Source organism: Thalia democratica, chromosome 5, assembly GCF_965202585.1.
Source record: "Thalia democratica chromosome 5, ktThaDemo2.hap1.1, whole genome shotgun sequence".
NCBI lineage: Eukaryota > Metazoa > Chordata > Thaliacea > Salpida > Salpidae > Thalia > Thalia democratica.
Genome location: NC_139169.1, coordinates 50,313,502 through 50,330,188, shown reverse-complemented (window position 1 = coordinate 50,330,188; position 16,687 = coordinate 50,313,502). Strand labels below are relative to the sequence as shown.

Below are 16,687 nucleotides of genomic sequence, written 5' to 3'. Positions count from 1 at the left end.
CGACGACTTAGTATTCAATACTTCTTTTAATCTAAACTTTTAGAGTTCGTGTCGAAATATTGAAATTTGTTCAAAACCAACTATCACAAGCAAGGCTTGTCCAAGATCAGTTTAGAATTTCCCAATTAACAGAAGCTGAAAGATGTATTAATAACCTCACTGAAGACATGTGTAAGAAAATTTTTCAGGTTTGCATTTTATTAACTTTAAACTGATTGTAGGAAGATTTTTACAAATATTTCTTTGAAAAATGTCATACATAACTATTTCGAAATACCTAGTCATGTTTTAAAATTTTTAAACAAAATTTATTTTGTTGGTTCGGTGCACCATTTATTGATAGGATGAATCTTAGTTGAGAATTTCTTATAAGCTTATAGAAACTCATATAACTATTATTTTTACGAAGTTACTAGTTATATATTAAACATACTACCTGTTTTAATCTAAGTAATTAAGTAACAGGTTTCACAGACAGCTTACAATATAAACCTGAGTTTTCCAAATTCATCGACAAAATCGCTCAGTTTTCGTGTTAAATATAAAAATCACCACTTCTTTCTGATCGAGTGTTTTGTAACTGTTTATTTAGAATGTAACAATATCTTTACTAGCGATAGTCATCAGAGCTATATCCTAAACTTTTACGTTCCGTGAGACAATATCAAAAATTGTTAACTAACAGTTTTGGTTATATAAATTCGATCTAGGCTTTTGCTCTTATAACTTTAGCCGTTGTTGACTTTTTGATCTTATCACAAATGACCGTGTGATCTGTATTGCTAGTGGACAATGTCTTTGTACAGTTTATAAGTTTAATTTATAAATGAAATCACTAAATAATTTAGTTTTTATTTACTTTAGCATATTTTCTTTTCATACTTACCTCGAAAAACTATAATTGGCTATGTGAATCTTTATTTTGTATAAAATGCAAAAAAAAAGTTGCTCAGCAACTTTAAATTGACTCCTGTTTTACCCTTTTATTTTATATTACTTGCTTAACTGTTAAAGTCGTCCACTTTGGGAAACTCTGATTTAAACTAAATTAAGGCCATAGGGGGGGGGGGGGTCCACTTTGTTTTTTACAACTTGATCTTATTTTGTAGAATTTAATCTGAGCTATCAGACACTTTTAACCGCTTAAAAAAACTCAAAGTAACTTTTGAGATATAAGCGATCAAAGAAAGGGCGATCAGTAGGTTCCTTATGGAAGGCAAAAACTAAAAATGCGAAAAAAGACTATTTCACTAAACATCTATCTCCTCCTTCATTTTTTGAGTAATCTTTCTCAAATTTTTACAGAATGTGTATTATTAAACTTTAAAGAGATCTATTGTAGGAATTTTTTTAATTTTGAGTAAAAAAAAAAATTATTGTCAAAAAACTACCTTTTTTTTAGTTTTTTGTGGATAAAATATTTATTTTTCAAAATTTCAAAAATTCCAACATTCAGATTCTTCAAAATATTAAAAGGAACATTTCCCGAAAATTTGAAGTCTCTAGGTCAAAAAATGAAGGAGGAGATAGGTTTTTAGTGAATTTTTAAATTTCCGAGAAAATTGACCCCGAAAAATTTGCGGTTCATACGTGAAACTTTTTACAAAAAAAAAAATATCTCAAAAGTTAAATTATATTTTTGAATTCTATAAAAACAGGCTTGTAGTTTGTATTTAAAACTTTCATATAAAATCCAAAGTTATTTTTTGTAAAAATAAAAGTCGGACCCCCCCCCTATGGCCTTAATATCAAAATATGTTAAATGAAAAATTCATTTTTACACCATATCACAACTGCTTCGCTAACTAATTAGATAAACAAAACTATGTACGTTACGTTGTGAAAATTTAATGAATAGAATATAATTAACCATTATATAATACGATATATAATTTATATTGAAATAATGTAATTAATCATGATGTACTCTTTTGAGTGAAATTAAGTTAAATTATAAATTTATTAATGTTGTTCTCTGAGCTCAAGTTTCAAACTTAATATGGTTTTGATGAAAGAGTTCTTTTTACTAGAACTAATGCCTGAATAGTCTAGTGACAATGATTATAAGTCCTTACTAAAAATTAAAATTGCATTTTTTTCGTCTGAAATATGTCCAACTAGTGTTAAAGGTCTTTTTGCTCTTAGTTGCAGATGGTGGTATTAAAGTTTCGTAAAAGTTTACGATTTAAACGTATGGGCCGCAATTTTTTCATTGTAAATTTTATCGGAAAATGAAAAATTCACTGAAAATATATTTCCTCCTTATTTTTTTGACCTAGAGGCCTCAAAATTTAATGAAACATTCTTATATAATTTAATTAGACTTTTAATGTTTAAATATAAAAGTATTTTAAAACAAAAAATATAGATTTAAAAAAACATAAGGGGTTTATAAAAAGATTAAAAATTAAATAAATTTCTACATTTAAAATATTTTAATTTTGGTAATTGACCTACTTGATCCATATGTAAAACTTTTGTTTAAAAGGTCATTAAGTATGCTAAAATAAATTTCAATCTGTCCTCTCCTTGAAATTTGGCTAATTTTGTTGCAAATGAAAATATTTAGTTTAAATGAATAGAAACGTATCTAACCTGAATTTTATCTGATTTTTATAAATTCATTATCTCTATTTAGGCGAAGTTTTTATAGGAGTTGTATTTTTTCTTCTCGACATAATATTTTAAATTAATCCCGACGCATCTTCTCTCGATCAAAACCCAATTAAATAGTTATGTTTCCTAATTTCTTGGGAAATGGCTTGTATACTTTAAGGTCTGTCTGAATTGCATGTTTGATGAGTCATGTTATTTTTTACTTTAATTTTTGATAACTTTGGGTCCTGTAGGTTAGGGATAAGGGTTTAAAAAAACTTTAAAAAAATTTCTGACTGACCTTTGAGTATACTTTCTCTCAAAACACCTTCATCATACATAAAACGATGAGATAGTTAAAAGCATTGTTGTCCCTCAATTTTGTAGATGCTTACAATATTGACAATAAAACTGAGCTTCTAATGAAAGTCTTCGAAATCTGTATTTTTTGGATTTTTATAACTGTGCTTGTTACAACTGTACCGCATAAGTTCCTTAATTTTATGAATTTTAAAAGATACTTAAATTATCTAAAAATAGTAGAAATAATAAACAAGTTTTTAAAATTTTCTAAACATTTAGTCTCTAAAAATAAGTAAAACTGTTTTATTACAAGGAGTTGCATTTTTTGAAATGCTTATAAAAGAACATTTTACTTGCAGTTTCTCACAGTAGAAAAGGTGGCAAATTGAGTGTCTTGTTATGCGTCTTGAATTTGGTTTATATAAACACAATGTTAGATTTAAATATAATACGTTTCGTTATATTTTGTAGTTATTGTTTAGCACTTTGTTGTTACATTTAATGATCTTCATTTGTTTTATTTTGGATAAATTAACTTACCATACTAGCTTTTTGTTAAAAAAAAATGATGATTGCTTTTATCAAGGATGCAATTGAAAATATTTTCTCTCACTACCTATATCTATCCTTAATCATCTAACCCATAAGTACTAGTATAGGTTACAAAACTGAACATTTTCGGAACTGCGTCATAAGTTTTAAAACTAAATCTTTTACATATTGAGGGTTTCTATAACTGTGCTTTCAAAAGAACCATGTCTGTTTTGTTTAGAAAACAAAGAATGTTATTTTTTTCTTAAACACAGACTTATATATTTAAAAAAATTCTTTACTTAATTTGATCCATTGTTAGCAAAACACTTTCGTGTTTTTATTACTTAAGTGACATTATTTCTAGTATTTTAAAATTCCTTTTCTAATTTCAGAAGTTGTTTCGGGAGCACAGCGAAAGGTCAGTGTATATAGAATATTTGGTTCGTTGCAGGCAACATCTACTCAGTACCTGCTCATACTTTCGAAATTTTCAACTTTGTATTGATAATGACAAAGTAGTTTGCAGGTGATAACATTGTTAATAACTTATTAAAATAATTTTAATTTAACAAATATTTTAAATTTGAAAGAAAAGTTCATCAAATAGTTTAAGATATTAGTTTAAACTGTTTAAAGTACTCTGCTCTTTTAATGATTGTTTTTATATGATAACTTTTGTTTCTTTTGTATAGTGATTGTGTCTGCTTTAAATACTATAAAACTAATTTTGATTTCTTATTCAATTAAATTTACAAGGAATACACTTTTTTAATGAAAAGCTCTTAATATATTATAATAAATATAACTTTTTTTTTATCAAATATCCTTTTTTTACCATTTTCATTTTAAAAATTTATATAAAACCTTTCGGGCTTAATTTGTTATGAGCACGGATAAATGTCACGGAATATCCTCTTATTTTTAAATGCTTCTTTTAAACACCCTTGAATTTTTTACTGCTTAAAACAAGTATTGTATATATTACACTTTTGCTTAACTTTATATAATTGTAGTTTATGAAACTAAGTACCAAAAAAAGGCCTTGCTTGAATTTTAAAACTTTGTCATATTTTTATCTCGGCTACCAGATACTTTTAACACCTTCACAAAACTTAGAATATCTTTAAATAATAGAAATTAAAAATGACAAACACATTAGTTTCTATAAATTTTATGTAGTTATTCTGTTAAGTAAAAATTAAAATAAAACTAAAAAATATTAATGATCTTTCTTCTTTTACAGTCCGTAACCTGTAGTCAAAGAATAAAATTGTTTTATAAAAAAACTTGATAGAAATTAAGGAATTTATATTGGTACAACATGTTGTAAATGAATTTAAGAAATGCAAAGTAGAACTACAACAATTTAAAAGTAAATCTAAACTGTTAAAACAACTTTCTTTTCTTTAAGTTTACATTAAACTAATTGCAAATAAAAATTCTACTTTTAAAATTATGGAATAAAATCAGAAATTATCGAAGAAATTCAAAAAATATATAATATAATAAGAATTGATTAAATTGATAAACAACTAATCCAAAAATGATGTATTTAATATCATACAACTACTAAATTGATCATTATAAGAAGTAGTAAAAAAGTAATTAAGTTATATTCGATAATAAACATAGAATTTTATTAGTAAAAAATTAAATTATCCGGATCAGGTTTTTTTGAATCTGATTTACTTGATCACTAATTTATAATTAAAATAATAATTTTTATTTTATTTTAATTTGAAGTTTAAATTCGAGATAGAAGTAATCAACGTGTAAGCCACACAAAAATTAAAGTTTTCATTTATGATGTTTTATTTTATCAGAAAATACTTTACACGTCAATGTGTTAAATTGTTCGTAAAAGAAAAAGAGTCAAGAGTTCAAGCTTTCGCCAGGCAGTTCATGCGTTTAATAGCGCTGGATGATAAGAGCAAAAGAATTCAGGAGTTCATAAGTGAATTGCATGGCCAACTTATTAGGTAATTTTCAAAATTTAGTTATTAAAATAGTTTATTTATACTATGAAAAATACAATATACGGATAATTGAAATCAAATTTTATATATAGTATATGTACGTACTTAAATCTAGATCAAAACAACGTAAAGTTGCTAAACTTACATGAACCCAGTTTACAAATGTAACACTATAAACTTGTAATTCGAATTGAAAAATAAATAATTTTGTAAACTGAATAATGTATTGAAATAAATTTTTCTTATATGTTTATGAGATTATAAACAACTCAATATTGTAAAAAGATGGGAGCCACGGTATATTTGTTGCGAAAACAGCGAAGAGGTGACAGTTGCAAGATGTGAAATCGAGAAAATCATGTTTTCTACTGTATACAAAGTCGCCATGTTTCCAAACCAAGATGCTGACAGATCTAGAGACGAGTAATATTTTTTTTATGTTATATAAAGTATTATAATTTTTAATCTCTGGTTTTATTGTATTAAGGCCATAGGGGGGCCGTCATTTTTTTTACCAAAATTAACTTTGGCTTTTATATGTAAGCTTTGAATCCAAAATACAAGCCTGTTTTTATAGAATTCAAAAATATCATTTAACTTTTGAAATATTTTATTTTTTGTAAAAAGTTTCCGATACAATAGTATAGACCGCAAATTTTTTGGGGTCAATTTTCTCGGAAGTTTAAAAATTCACTAAAAATCTATCTTCTCCTTCATTTTTCAAGCAATCTTCTTCAAATTTTTAGGAAATGTTCCTTATATAAAAAAAAACGTTACTTTAGAATGTAAATAATGTAAAAAATAAAAAAAATATCACAAAAATTAAAAAAAAAGTGTTTTTTTTTTTCAAAAAAATAATATTTTTACAATTTTTTTTAAAATTTCAAAGTAACCTTTTTTGTTATTTTATAAAGATTATACTATGAAAGTTTGAAGAAGATTGCTTAAAAAATGTAGGAGAAGATAGATTTTAAATAAAATAGTCTTTTTTCGCTGTTTTAGTTTTCCCTTTCCATAGGGAACCTACTATGCGGCCCGACTTTGACTAGTCATATCTCAAAAAATAATTTGAACTTTTTATAACGATAAAAAGCATCTTCAAGCTTAGAAAAAACTCTTTAAAATAAGATCAATTTGTAAAAAACATGATTTACCCCCCCCCCCTATGGCCTTAAAAATTAAACATAAATAAAATAAGTTTACAATAAAAGAGTTATAACCCTATAAAGATATTTGATTATTTAAGTTATTTTAATAGCTATAATGTGTATCCACACTATTAACAATTATTAAATCTAAAACTGATAAATACTAAAAGATACTCTAGGCTATTTTATATAAGCTAGGCACAACAAATGAGTGATTAATATTCTCTTACAAACAACAGATACACACACTAATAATATAAGAAACTTTATAATTTTATTCAAATGGAAACACAGCCTTGACACATAAATAAAGTCTAAAAGAACGATATTTAAAAAAATATTAAATTATTAATAAAAAAAGCGTGCACTATTTAAAATAGTCATAATTAAGGTTATTAACAAAAGTTAGTAAGCCTTAAAGATCAGGAAAATAATTTTGATCTAAAATTTTGGACATTTTTTATAAATTGCAAATAAAAAAGCTAATCGAGCTAAGTTAATGCTCGTTAATTTTATATAAATTAAATACTCAAAACGCAATAACCCAAGTAAAAAAACTAAAACATCTGATCGCGGAAAACAAAGTCTTTCCAAGTTAACTGGATCCGGCCGAATCCAGTTATTTTTTTTAAAATTAGGGTCCGGATCCAAACTTCATTTTGAAATTAGGATCTGGCCGGGTCCAAATCCAATTTGGCCGAATCCGAATCTTAGGAACCGGTAGATCACTAATTTAACTAACTAGTTCAAAGTTTAATCAAAAAATATTTATAATTAATAAACATTTTTGAAATGAAAACAGTACAAAGTTTAATTTCTGGGACTCACGTAATAACGCTAGAACTCTGCTGGAAAGTTTTGATTTGAATCTCCCTTTAACTTTGTCTTGTGGTTTATGTTACTAATGATTGCACACATTCGTCTTCTTTGTATAGTAAAAAAATTAAAATGACACATTATTTCGTCAGGAACCTTTTTGGTTGAATGACTCCACATTACTCAATATTCAAAGCAATGAAAATTGCAGTTTCATTACACAATTACGCTTTGTAGCGCTTTTTTTGGAGCTTATTAATTATTTTTTGTAAACTAAAACTGTTTTTAATTAATTATATCGCAGTTTTTGTTAGTTATTAATTTGTTTACTTATACTTATAGTTCATACTAAGAAAATACACACATTTGTAATCATGAATGGATTTCAGAAAATTTTGAATATTATAAGGATTGATTGAATATAAACATATAGCAATAGACAACATTTGAAATAATTTAACTTGTACAGATTATACAGTGCCCATATAGATAGGCTGTCTTCAACTATTGTACCAAATCACCCAAAACTTCAAATTCCATCTAAGTATTTGGTCGAGTGTCCGTGGACTTCTGCTCAGCAACAGGCGAAATCTATGTCTACTTTTAGAAGTCCGCGTGGTAAACTACAAGCAGCTGTGAGGTTTGAATTTACTTTTCTGAATGTATTTGTTTTAATTTGCTTTAATTTATATTTAATGATATTACTAGAAATTTTATTAACTAAAGGTGTCATTTGAAAACCTATCTTTTAAACAGGGTTGCCACTTTACCTAGAAAAACCTGGAATTCGACAATTTAGGCATAAGTAACCTGAAAAAACCTGGAATTTGAGAAATTAAAAAAAAAACTGGAAAAACCTGGAATTTTGATTAAAAAACCTGGAAAAACCTGGAATTTTTAATAATTTTAACACTTTTATTAGTAAAATTTCGATTTGACACAAAAATTTTATCATATAAATAAGATTTTTTTTGTCATCATCAAAAAAATTTTTTTTTTAACACATTTAAAGTAACTTTACAATATCTTTTCAATGTTTTATACTATTTAACACAGTTTCTTATATAGAATGAAACTAAAAATAGACCCAAAAATGTGTACTTTTAAAAACCTGGAAGAAATTTAGAAAACCTCGAAAAATTTTTGAAAAAACGAGTGGCAACTCTGTTTAAAAAAGTCGGTTCAGTTCATAAAATTGATATGTTTGTCGTCAGGTGCTGCAACACAATTATGATGTTGTTAAAAATGGCAGATGAAAAAGACACCCCAGGTGCTGATGCTCTTATGCCTGTTCTTACTTACGTGTTGATCAAAGTAAGTTGAAAATCAATAAAAAGACTTTAACGGCCTTTTAATCCTGTTCTTATACATTTTTATCGTTTGATAACACAATGTGATACTCTTCTATTGCATTATGGTGTTTTAATACTAAAGTATAACGTTCTGTAACAAGTTTTGGTTCTGTGATAACATAATTTGTTAAGCTCAGAATAAATTGTTCAAATAAGTTTACTCGTATCTGAAGTCTTTTCAGCTATTTACGCACGTATAAAGTGCTTTATAAACATTCTAAAGAGGCTATTCTCCTAACATTCTGAAAAAGCTATCCTAAAGAGTCCTGGAAATCACGTTAAACTGTTCTGGTGAACGACTCGATAACGGAAAGTTTTTTTTTCGTACACCAGGTTCTTGGACCAAACTTTTAGAGTGTTTATTTTTTGTCGTTCAACAACATTGGCTAATAAAGGCTTAGTTTTTTTTTTTTTGGAATTTATATTTTATACAAAGAGTTAAATATATCATTAGTAGCTAAACTAGTTATTAAAACTTAATATATAGCAGGCCAGGGGTGGGTAAAGTAGGGCCTGTAATAAACAATAATCTAACATGATTCGTTATCAACTAATAAGGCGATAAGGAGCTGTAAAAGCTTTTATACTCAACAATTTTCAAATCAATAAAGTAATAAGTTTGGTATAAAAACTAGAAAGAGCTGAAAATAGTAAAGTAAATTCAGTAATCTACCGAATCTGGATCTTGGATCAGGTAGATCACTGATATTTATCAGTATTTTTTACACATTTCAGTCGCTTTTAAAACTTTATACTAAAATAAGTTAGCAGCTTTATTTTCAAATAGTATTTTTAAAAGTTTGTTGCAAACAATAAGTTTGCTCTTGTATTAAAGTATCCTTTTTTTTAGGTATTCCCTATTTTTTTAGATAAAACAGCAATTTTTAAAACTGAATACTTTTTTTTTTAAGTTTGATAACGTTTTAGATTTTATTCCTTAAAAAGGATGTATTCATAAAAATACTTAATTAAGTGGTATATTTTTTGCACTATGACAAACTATAGTTTAGCAAAAAAAAGTTATGGTTAATATTGGGCTATGACGTTTTACTTACTCTGGCAAACTATATAGTAAGTGTTTATTTAAAAGATATGAACTGGTGCAACGTCATATAATGAAAACAAAAAAAAATTACGATTGGATAAATTTAATACTTTTGGTTAGCAAAATATTTGAAATGAGTAGGTGTCAAATATGCACGAAGGGTCACTTTTGCACGAAGACACTTTAGCACAGACTGAAGTTTATTTTATTTTGATTAATTTTTATCCATTTAATTAATATCTTTTATTTTTACTATCACATATACCCCTTACCCTTGGTCGGTATTTTTAGTTTTTTATTATTACTTTGAGGTTTTTTTTTGTTTTTTATTACTAATATTTTTTACTATCACTGTAACCCCTAACCCCTTAGTCAGAAGTTTTTATTTTATTTTTACTTTTGTGCAAATATGACCTTTTGTACAGAAGTGTCTTCGTGCAACCCTCTGGCATATTTGACCCTTAGTGCAAAAGTGTTTTCGTGCATATTTGACCCATCCCCATTAAAATCGTAAGAAATATCTTTTCTGTAGATTTAGCGTTCGTTTGTTTTTATATTATAAGGTTATATTATGACTAAGTCAATTTTACAGGCTAATCCATCACACTTATTGTCAACAGTTCAATTTGTGATAGCATACATTGGTGATGATCTACATGGTGAAGATTCATACTGGTGGACGCAATTTTGTAGTGCTACTGAGTTCATAAAAACATTTAATTAATTTATATAATTACATATCTTAATCATTAGCTTTGTTTCCTAAAAGACCCTAGCTAGCTTTAATAACAGTTTTTTTTACCACCGTTTTAAGTCATACAACGCATATTTTTAAAATGAACTTTTTTTCAAAACATAACTACTAAGACAAAAGTAAAACTATATTATAGGAAGTTAACTTAACTTAATACAAAATAAATATTTTTAAAATAAAATTAACAAACATTGTTGTAAGGGGTATTAACAAAATCTATTTCAATGTAAATTTATTAAACTAAATACCCATTATAACATAATTAAACGGGTAAACTAAGTTACAGTTAAAAAACTTGAACTATTCGAAAAATTGTGATAAACATATGAAATTTTTTTTTTGATGGTCAGTTGCGAGAACTACTTAACAACGATAACCGATTTATATTAACAAAAAAATGTCCCGAAAGCCGATATTTTGCTTTACCTTCCGCATACGGTTAGTAACTACCATGTTATATTTTTTATCTTACCATTTACAAACTAAACTATATATTTTACAATAGTTTTAGACTAAAATAATTATTCTATCAAAATAATCAGTACTAACTCTTATCGGATTAACTTCGTAAAACTAGAATAGGGAAAATTTCTACTGATCGTAATTTATTAAAATAAAAAAGTACTTGGTTTTTTAGTAAGTAGAAATGTTACTAAAATCATACTTCTTTTATTAATTAATTGATTAAGTTAAGGAATGAAGTGATTTTATTTTAATTTACAAAACAGTTTATTTGTTTCTATTATACCTTTTTATTTGTTTTAAGTTTAGATATAGTTTAAATTAATTTTAACATTGCTACAACATTAACCACAATAATTACTAAAGGCACTTTAACCTCCATACGTTTAAACTTCACCAGCAAAAAATATGAAAAAACGTTGTGAATCTTTAAAATTTAATAAGAAATCCTTATAATATTATTTTAGCAACGTGTGGCCATTTTGTTTTATATTTCATCTAGCTCGCTCTTTTAGTAGTTGTAATATTTTAAATATAGTTAAATTAACAAGTTACAAAAAACAACTATGATTTTTTTTTTCAGTTTTTTATTAGAATCACATGACATCATATTATCTTTTAGTGTATTCTAAAGCGTTGCTTAAATTTTCTATCTATGTTATAAAGATTTACGCTTATTTCTATAAAACTTACTAAATTTTTTTTGTGAAGTTAAACTTATTTTATTGTTTAAATAAATGAAAAATTTGAATTTATAATGTTTCTAGCCTTTGAAAAAGTACTATTTGCTTGGAGATTAAGAGGTGTTTAGTTTTTTTTTTAATTTTGAACTCATAGTTTAAGTTTTGTCTACATTTGTGCAATCTTACTTTTGGTGTTTTTTCAGTAAGTTCAAATTTGTAAAAAATAAAATTGATTATTGTTTCCTTAGTCAAGTTTTTAATAGATATTAGAATAAAGCACCAAAGACAAGGATACAAGAGTTTAGTAGTCTGCTTATTTTGAGGGTAGCTGTCAAATTTGCACGAGCGTACAAAATTGCACGAGGGGACAAAATTTCACGAAGACACTTTTGCACGAGCAGACAATTTTGCAAGAAGATATTTTTGCACGGGCTACTTTTTTAATTTTTTTATTGCATTATTGATTTTATTCTTCATTATTGATTCAATTATTTATTTTTTGATTTAGTTTTATTTTTTACTATCACTGTTACCCCTTACCCTCGGGTGGTAAGTTATAGTTTTAATTTTTTTTAATTTTTGTTTACTATCTCAGTTACCCCTTACCCTCGGTCGGTAGCTTTTATTATTATTGTTATTTTTTGTAATAATTTTAGGTTTTTTTTTTAAATTATCACTGTTACCCCTAGCTCTCGGTCAGTAATTTTTTTTTATCAAGGTATTTTTTTAGTTTTTTTTTAAATTTATTTTCTGTGTTTTTTTACTCTCGTGTAAAAATGTAATTCGTGCAAAATTGACTCTTGGTGCAAAATCGTCTTCTTACAATTTTGTCCTCTCGTTTATTTTTGTATTCGTGTAATTTGACCCGTTTCCAATTTTTGTACGTGTCTACACTACTTCTGAGACTACGTGCTTTCCTAAAAGCCATATGCGACTTTTTTCACTGTTGCCAAAAAACCTGGAATTAGAGAGATAAAAAAAATGGAAATTTGAACTGTAATTTACAGGGGGGTTTCCCGGAGTGGTGGAATCATTGGTGGCCATGCTAAACCGTGGGGATGGGTTTCTAGAGGGTAGCTTTACTACATATAAACTAGAGGGAGGATATAATTACGGTTTATGTTAGGTACACTTTTGAGTCAATTAATAAATAAAATCAAGGCAATGTAAAATAATGAATTTATTAAACTTAAAAATCAATACTAATCTAGAAAATTGGCAAATTAGTCGAATATAAAAACTTAGCAGTGAATAGTCTAAATTAGTACCAGCCCTAATAAAATTGTAGAAATCAACAGTTAAAAATCTTATTTTATTTTGAACCGGAAACTAACTGCTGAGTTCCAATTATACTGTTCAAATCAAAATACAGAATTTGTTGTTTTAACAAATTCAAATCAAACTAGCTGTAGTCGAACTAATCCACTATTCCAAGCCTAAATACAAAATTTATGTTCCCATATTGAATTGTTTACTGAACGATAAAAAAGAAACAACCGTTCAAAGACCTTGTGTGCAAAAAACCTTTCGGTTATCGAGTCGTACACCACGGATACAGTTTAATGTCTTGTCCGAGACAAGCAAAAAATTCAAATCAAACTAGCTGTAAGTAAACTGATTTCACTACTCCAAGCCCAAATACACACTTTGTGGACTGACAACACTGAAGTGACTCCAGACCAGTTTTAAAAAATCACTAAAAAACTTTGAAATACCTGAAGTTTTAAACATTTTTTACTTGTAAAATAACTAAATTTTTATTAAATACAGAACAGCTATTATAGATGATAAAGTTTATTGTATCATTTACGAATTATTAAATAAAAAACACATCTAAATAGCTGTACAGTATTTTTTAACTTATGTTTAATTATATACCAAAATCTTGTTTGAAACCTGGTAGAAGTTTACAAAAAAACATTTGACAACCCTGTTTTTTCGCGTGTTCATAGAGCTAGTTTATAACTAATATTTGTTTAAACTGTTTAATGATTTTGGAGAAACAATCTATTTGTAAAGTTTATAATTAGAACTAGAAATAATTCTTATAACGAAGCAAAGGATGTTATCTGATTTAAAAGACACAAAATATGTATAGAATTATATACAAATAAAAAAGCAAGCTTAATTTTTTTTTAAATTAATCAGTAGTTTGAACAAACAGATTACCGATTAAACTTTTATTAACTTTACATGAATAAAAAACACACTAAAGTAGTTTAAAAAAATCCTTTTGAAAGTTATACACCAATACAAATTTATAAATAACAAAAATACAACATTTAAAAACTATACTTAAGATCAAAAAAAAAACACTCAGTTTTAACATCTGTTAATATTTAGCCTAGATTTCAACTATCTAAACTTATTGATGCGTTACAAATAAAAAGTTTAATTGAGATATAATTGATTCTTGTAATCAATTAAAAAACAGTTATAAAGTTTTAAAATATATTAACATTTATAAATGTATAGTTAAGTAAATTAATAATATATGTGTTTGCATAAAAAATCAAAAAATTTTCATATGCAACAGAATATCAATAAAATTAGAAAATCTAATGGATTCAGAATTATACCAAAAATTCAATAGACCCTGACGAAAATAGATGAGTTGCAAAAGCAAAGCTTTTTAGAAAACAACATTAGCAAAATGCAGTTTTTAATGATGATAAACTTTCTTATAAAAATATATTTAATTTTATTACTTTTTTATTTTCTTTCGTTTTTCATGACTTTGGGGTAATTTTATTTATATTTTCATTCATTTAATTATTCATCAATTGTTTACCATTTATATTATCTATTTTTTTTCAAATACAGTTTTATTTAGTTATTTGTTAATATTTATATTATATAAAACATTTTTTAGTAATTTCGCTCTTAAAATTATATTTTAAATGGGAACAGATCAAATATGCACGAAGACACATTTGCACGAAGGGTAATTTTTGCACAGATTTAAATAAATAAAAAAACATAACTTAATAAAATTAAATAAAACAGTTACCGATTGAGGTTAAGGGTTAGGGGTAACAGTGATAGTAAAGATTAAAAAAAATCTCGTAAAATTAATTAAAAGAAAAAATTATCAAAAAAATACCGACCAAGGGTAAGGGTTTACAGTGGTTGTAAAAAACATGAGAAACAGTAACTAATAAAAATTATTAATAAAAAAATAGTTAGAAAACAAACAGCAAATAAACTCATAGTAAAAACAAAATCGAAGAAAAAAATGTTACCGTCCGAGGGTAAGGGGTAAAAGTGATAGTAAAAACAATACAAATTATAAAAATTCAACTCGTGCAAAAGTGTCTTCGTGTAAAAGTAACCCTTTGTTCAAAAGTATTTTTGAGCAAAAGTGACCCTTCGTGGAAAGAGTCTTTGTGCAATAGTTTTCCTTTGTGCATATTTGACACCTACCCGTTTTAAATACATATTTATAATTAATCAGCATTTATAAGCTTAAGCTGTGTTAAAAATTGTCAAGTTTAGGTTTCACAAATTAAACATTTTTCGCCGAATTTCAAATTGAAAGTTTCGTAGAAAAAGCGAATATAAATATCAAGCTTATTTTTCTCGTGAAAACAGGTGTTGACAGACAAGCTAAAAGATAAAAAAGACAATTTTGCTAACTATTTTTAATCAATCTTTCTCGTAGATTATAAATATAACCTTAACTTAAAAAAACATTTATTATGTGAAAATTTTAATATTTTATGATTTTTTACTGTAAAGTACTGAATTACAATATAATGTTTATATAGTTTTTTGAACGACACAAATTACGCTCAAAATATTTGGTCCTACGACCTGGTGCGCGAAAAAACTTTTTGGTTATCGAGTCGCACACCACTGATAACTTTTAACGTCTTGTCTAGGACAAGAAGTTTTTAATCTGTTATTTTCAGTTATTTAAAGTCGTTACAAAGTTTAACTTGCAACTGACTACATCTCAATGTATCAAAATGATTTTTTTACAAAAGCCAAAAATTAGTAAATTTTTCATTTTTATGGATTAAATTTTACTATAACTAAATCCGACCCCTTTAAAGAAAAATCATATTATACTATTTCAATCAAGCTCTTAGATAGGTCCACTGTTTTTCCTTGTAATCATCTTATTAATTATTAAAAACTGCAAAAAGTTAACTTCTAAATCTAAACCTACCGTTTTGGATTGTATAATGTAAAATCAATGGCTCTTAGTAGTATAAATTTGAAAATATTTCGACCTAAGTATTAATAAAACTGTTTAAAACTAAAATAAAAAAAAAAAAATTTAATCTTGATGAAAATAATGATCGTTATGACAAAGCAGAATACTGGTATTCAAAAATTGTTTTAAATAAAAAACAAAGTTATAAAAGCAATTAGCAGCCTGAGTTCGTGCAATCTATATATATATATATATTATTTCTAACAAAAAACTACAACTACCTTAACTAAATTAAAACTAACAAATCATTTAAATAAACTGTTTCTTTGAAAATTAAGGCTATTTTCAAATGAAGATCTGACCATATAAATAATCAAAAATTAAGTCCACATTTCTAAATTACATTACAACTACCTGAACACTACAACTACCTGAACTTAACTAAAAACAAATCAAGATTTAAAACAATCTTATACTTCAAAAATGATGTTGTATTTAAATTAACTCTACCTTTTCAAATAAAATAATAAAGCTACCTGAACTAAATAACAAAGATAAAATATTTACTTTGAAAGTAAACAAGAAAAATAAGTTAGCAGTAAAAAAACAACAACAATATATTTTAAATACTTGGTAAGTTTAAAAAGCAAACTAGATGATAGATAAGTAAAAATACTCAAATAAAACGTTAATTGGTTAGAATGACAAGTTATTAAATAACAAAAAAACAACAACTTTTTTAATTATTTTTCATATACATGTTTTTTAATTTTGTAATTATTAAATGCTGTAAAATATATTATTTTAGTATAAACTGCTTTGTACTGGACAAGATATTAAACAGTATCCATGGTAATGTA

The 16,687-nt window shown here is 26.0% G+C and overlaps 1 protein-coding gene across 1 annotated transcript in view; it reads left to right on the top strand.

Annotated features, from left to right (window-relative positions):
* LOC145835418 (GTPase-activating protein and VPS9 domain-containing protein 1-like) overlaps nucleotides 1-11,775 on the top strand; it is an 81,798-nt gene extending 70,023 nt beyond the window's left edge. The window contains exons 27-33 of the mRNA XM_082942998.1: nucleotides 44-188; nucleotides 3,825-3,958; nucleotides 5,256-5,411; nucleotides 5,694-5,831; nucleotides 7,842-8,012; nucleotides 8,587-8,686; nucleotides 10,362-11,775. Of these exons, the coding sequence (XP_082799124.1) occupies nucleotides 44-188; nucleotides 3,825-3,958; nucleotides 5,256-5,411; nucleotides 5,694-5,831; nucleotides 7,842-8,012; nucleotides 8,587-8,686; nucleotides 10,362-10,493 (976 nt within the window). The 3' untranslated portion in view covers nucleotides 10,494-11,775. The remainder of the gene's footprint in view (nucleotides 1-43; nucleotides 189-3,824; nucleotides 3,959-5,255; nucleotides 5,412-5,693; nucleotides 5,832-7,841; nucleotides 8,013-8,586; nucleotides 8,687-10,361) is intronic.
* Nucleotides 11,776-16,687: the final 4,912 nt, after the last annotated feature.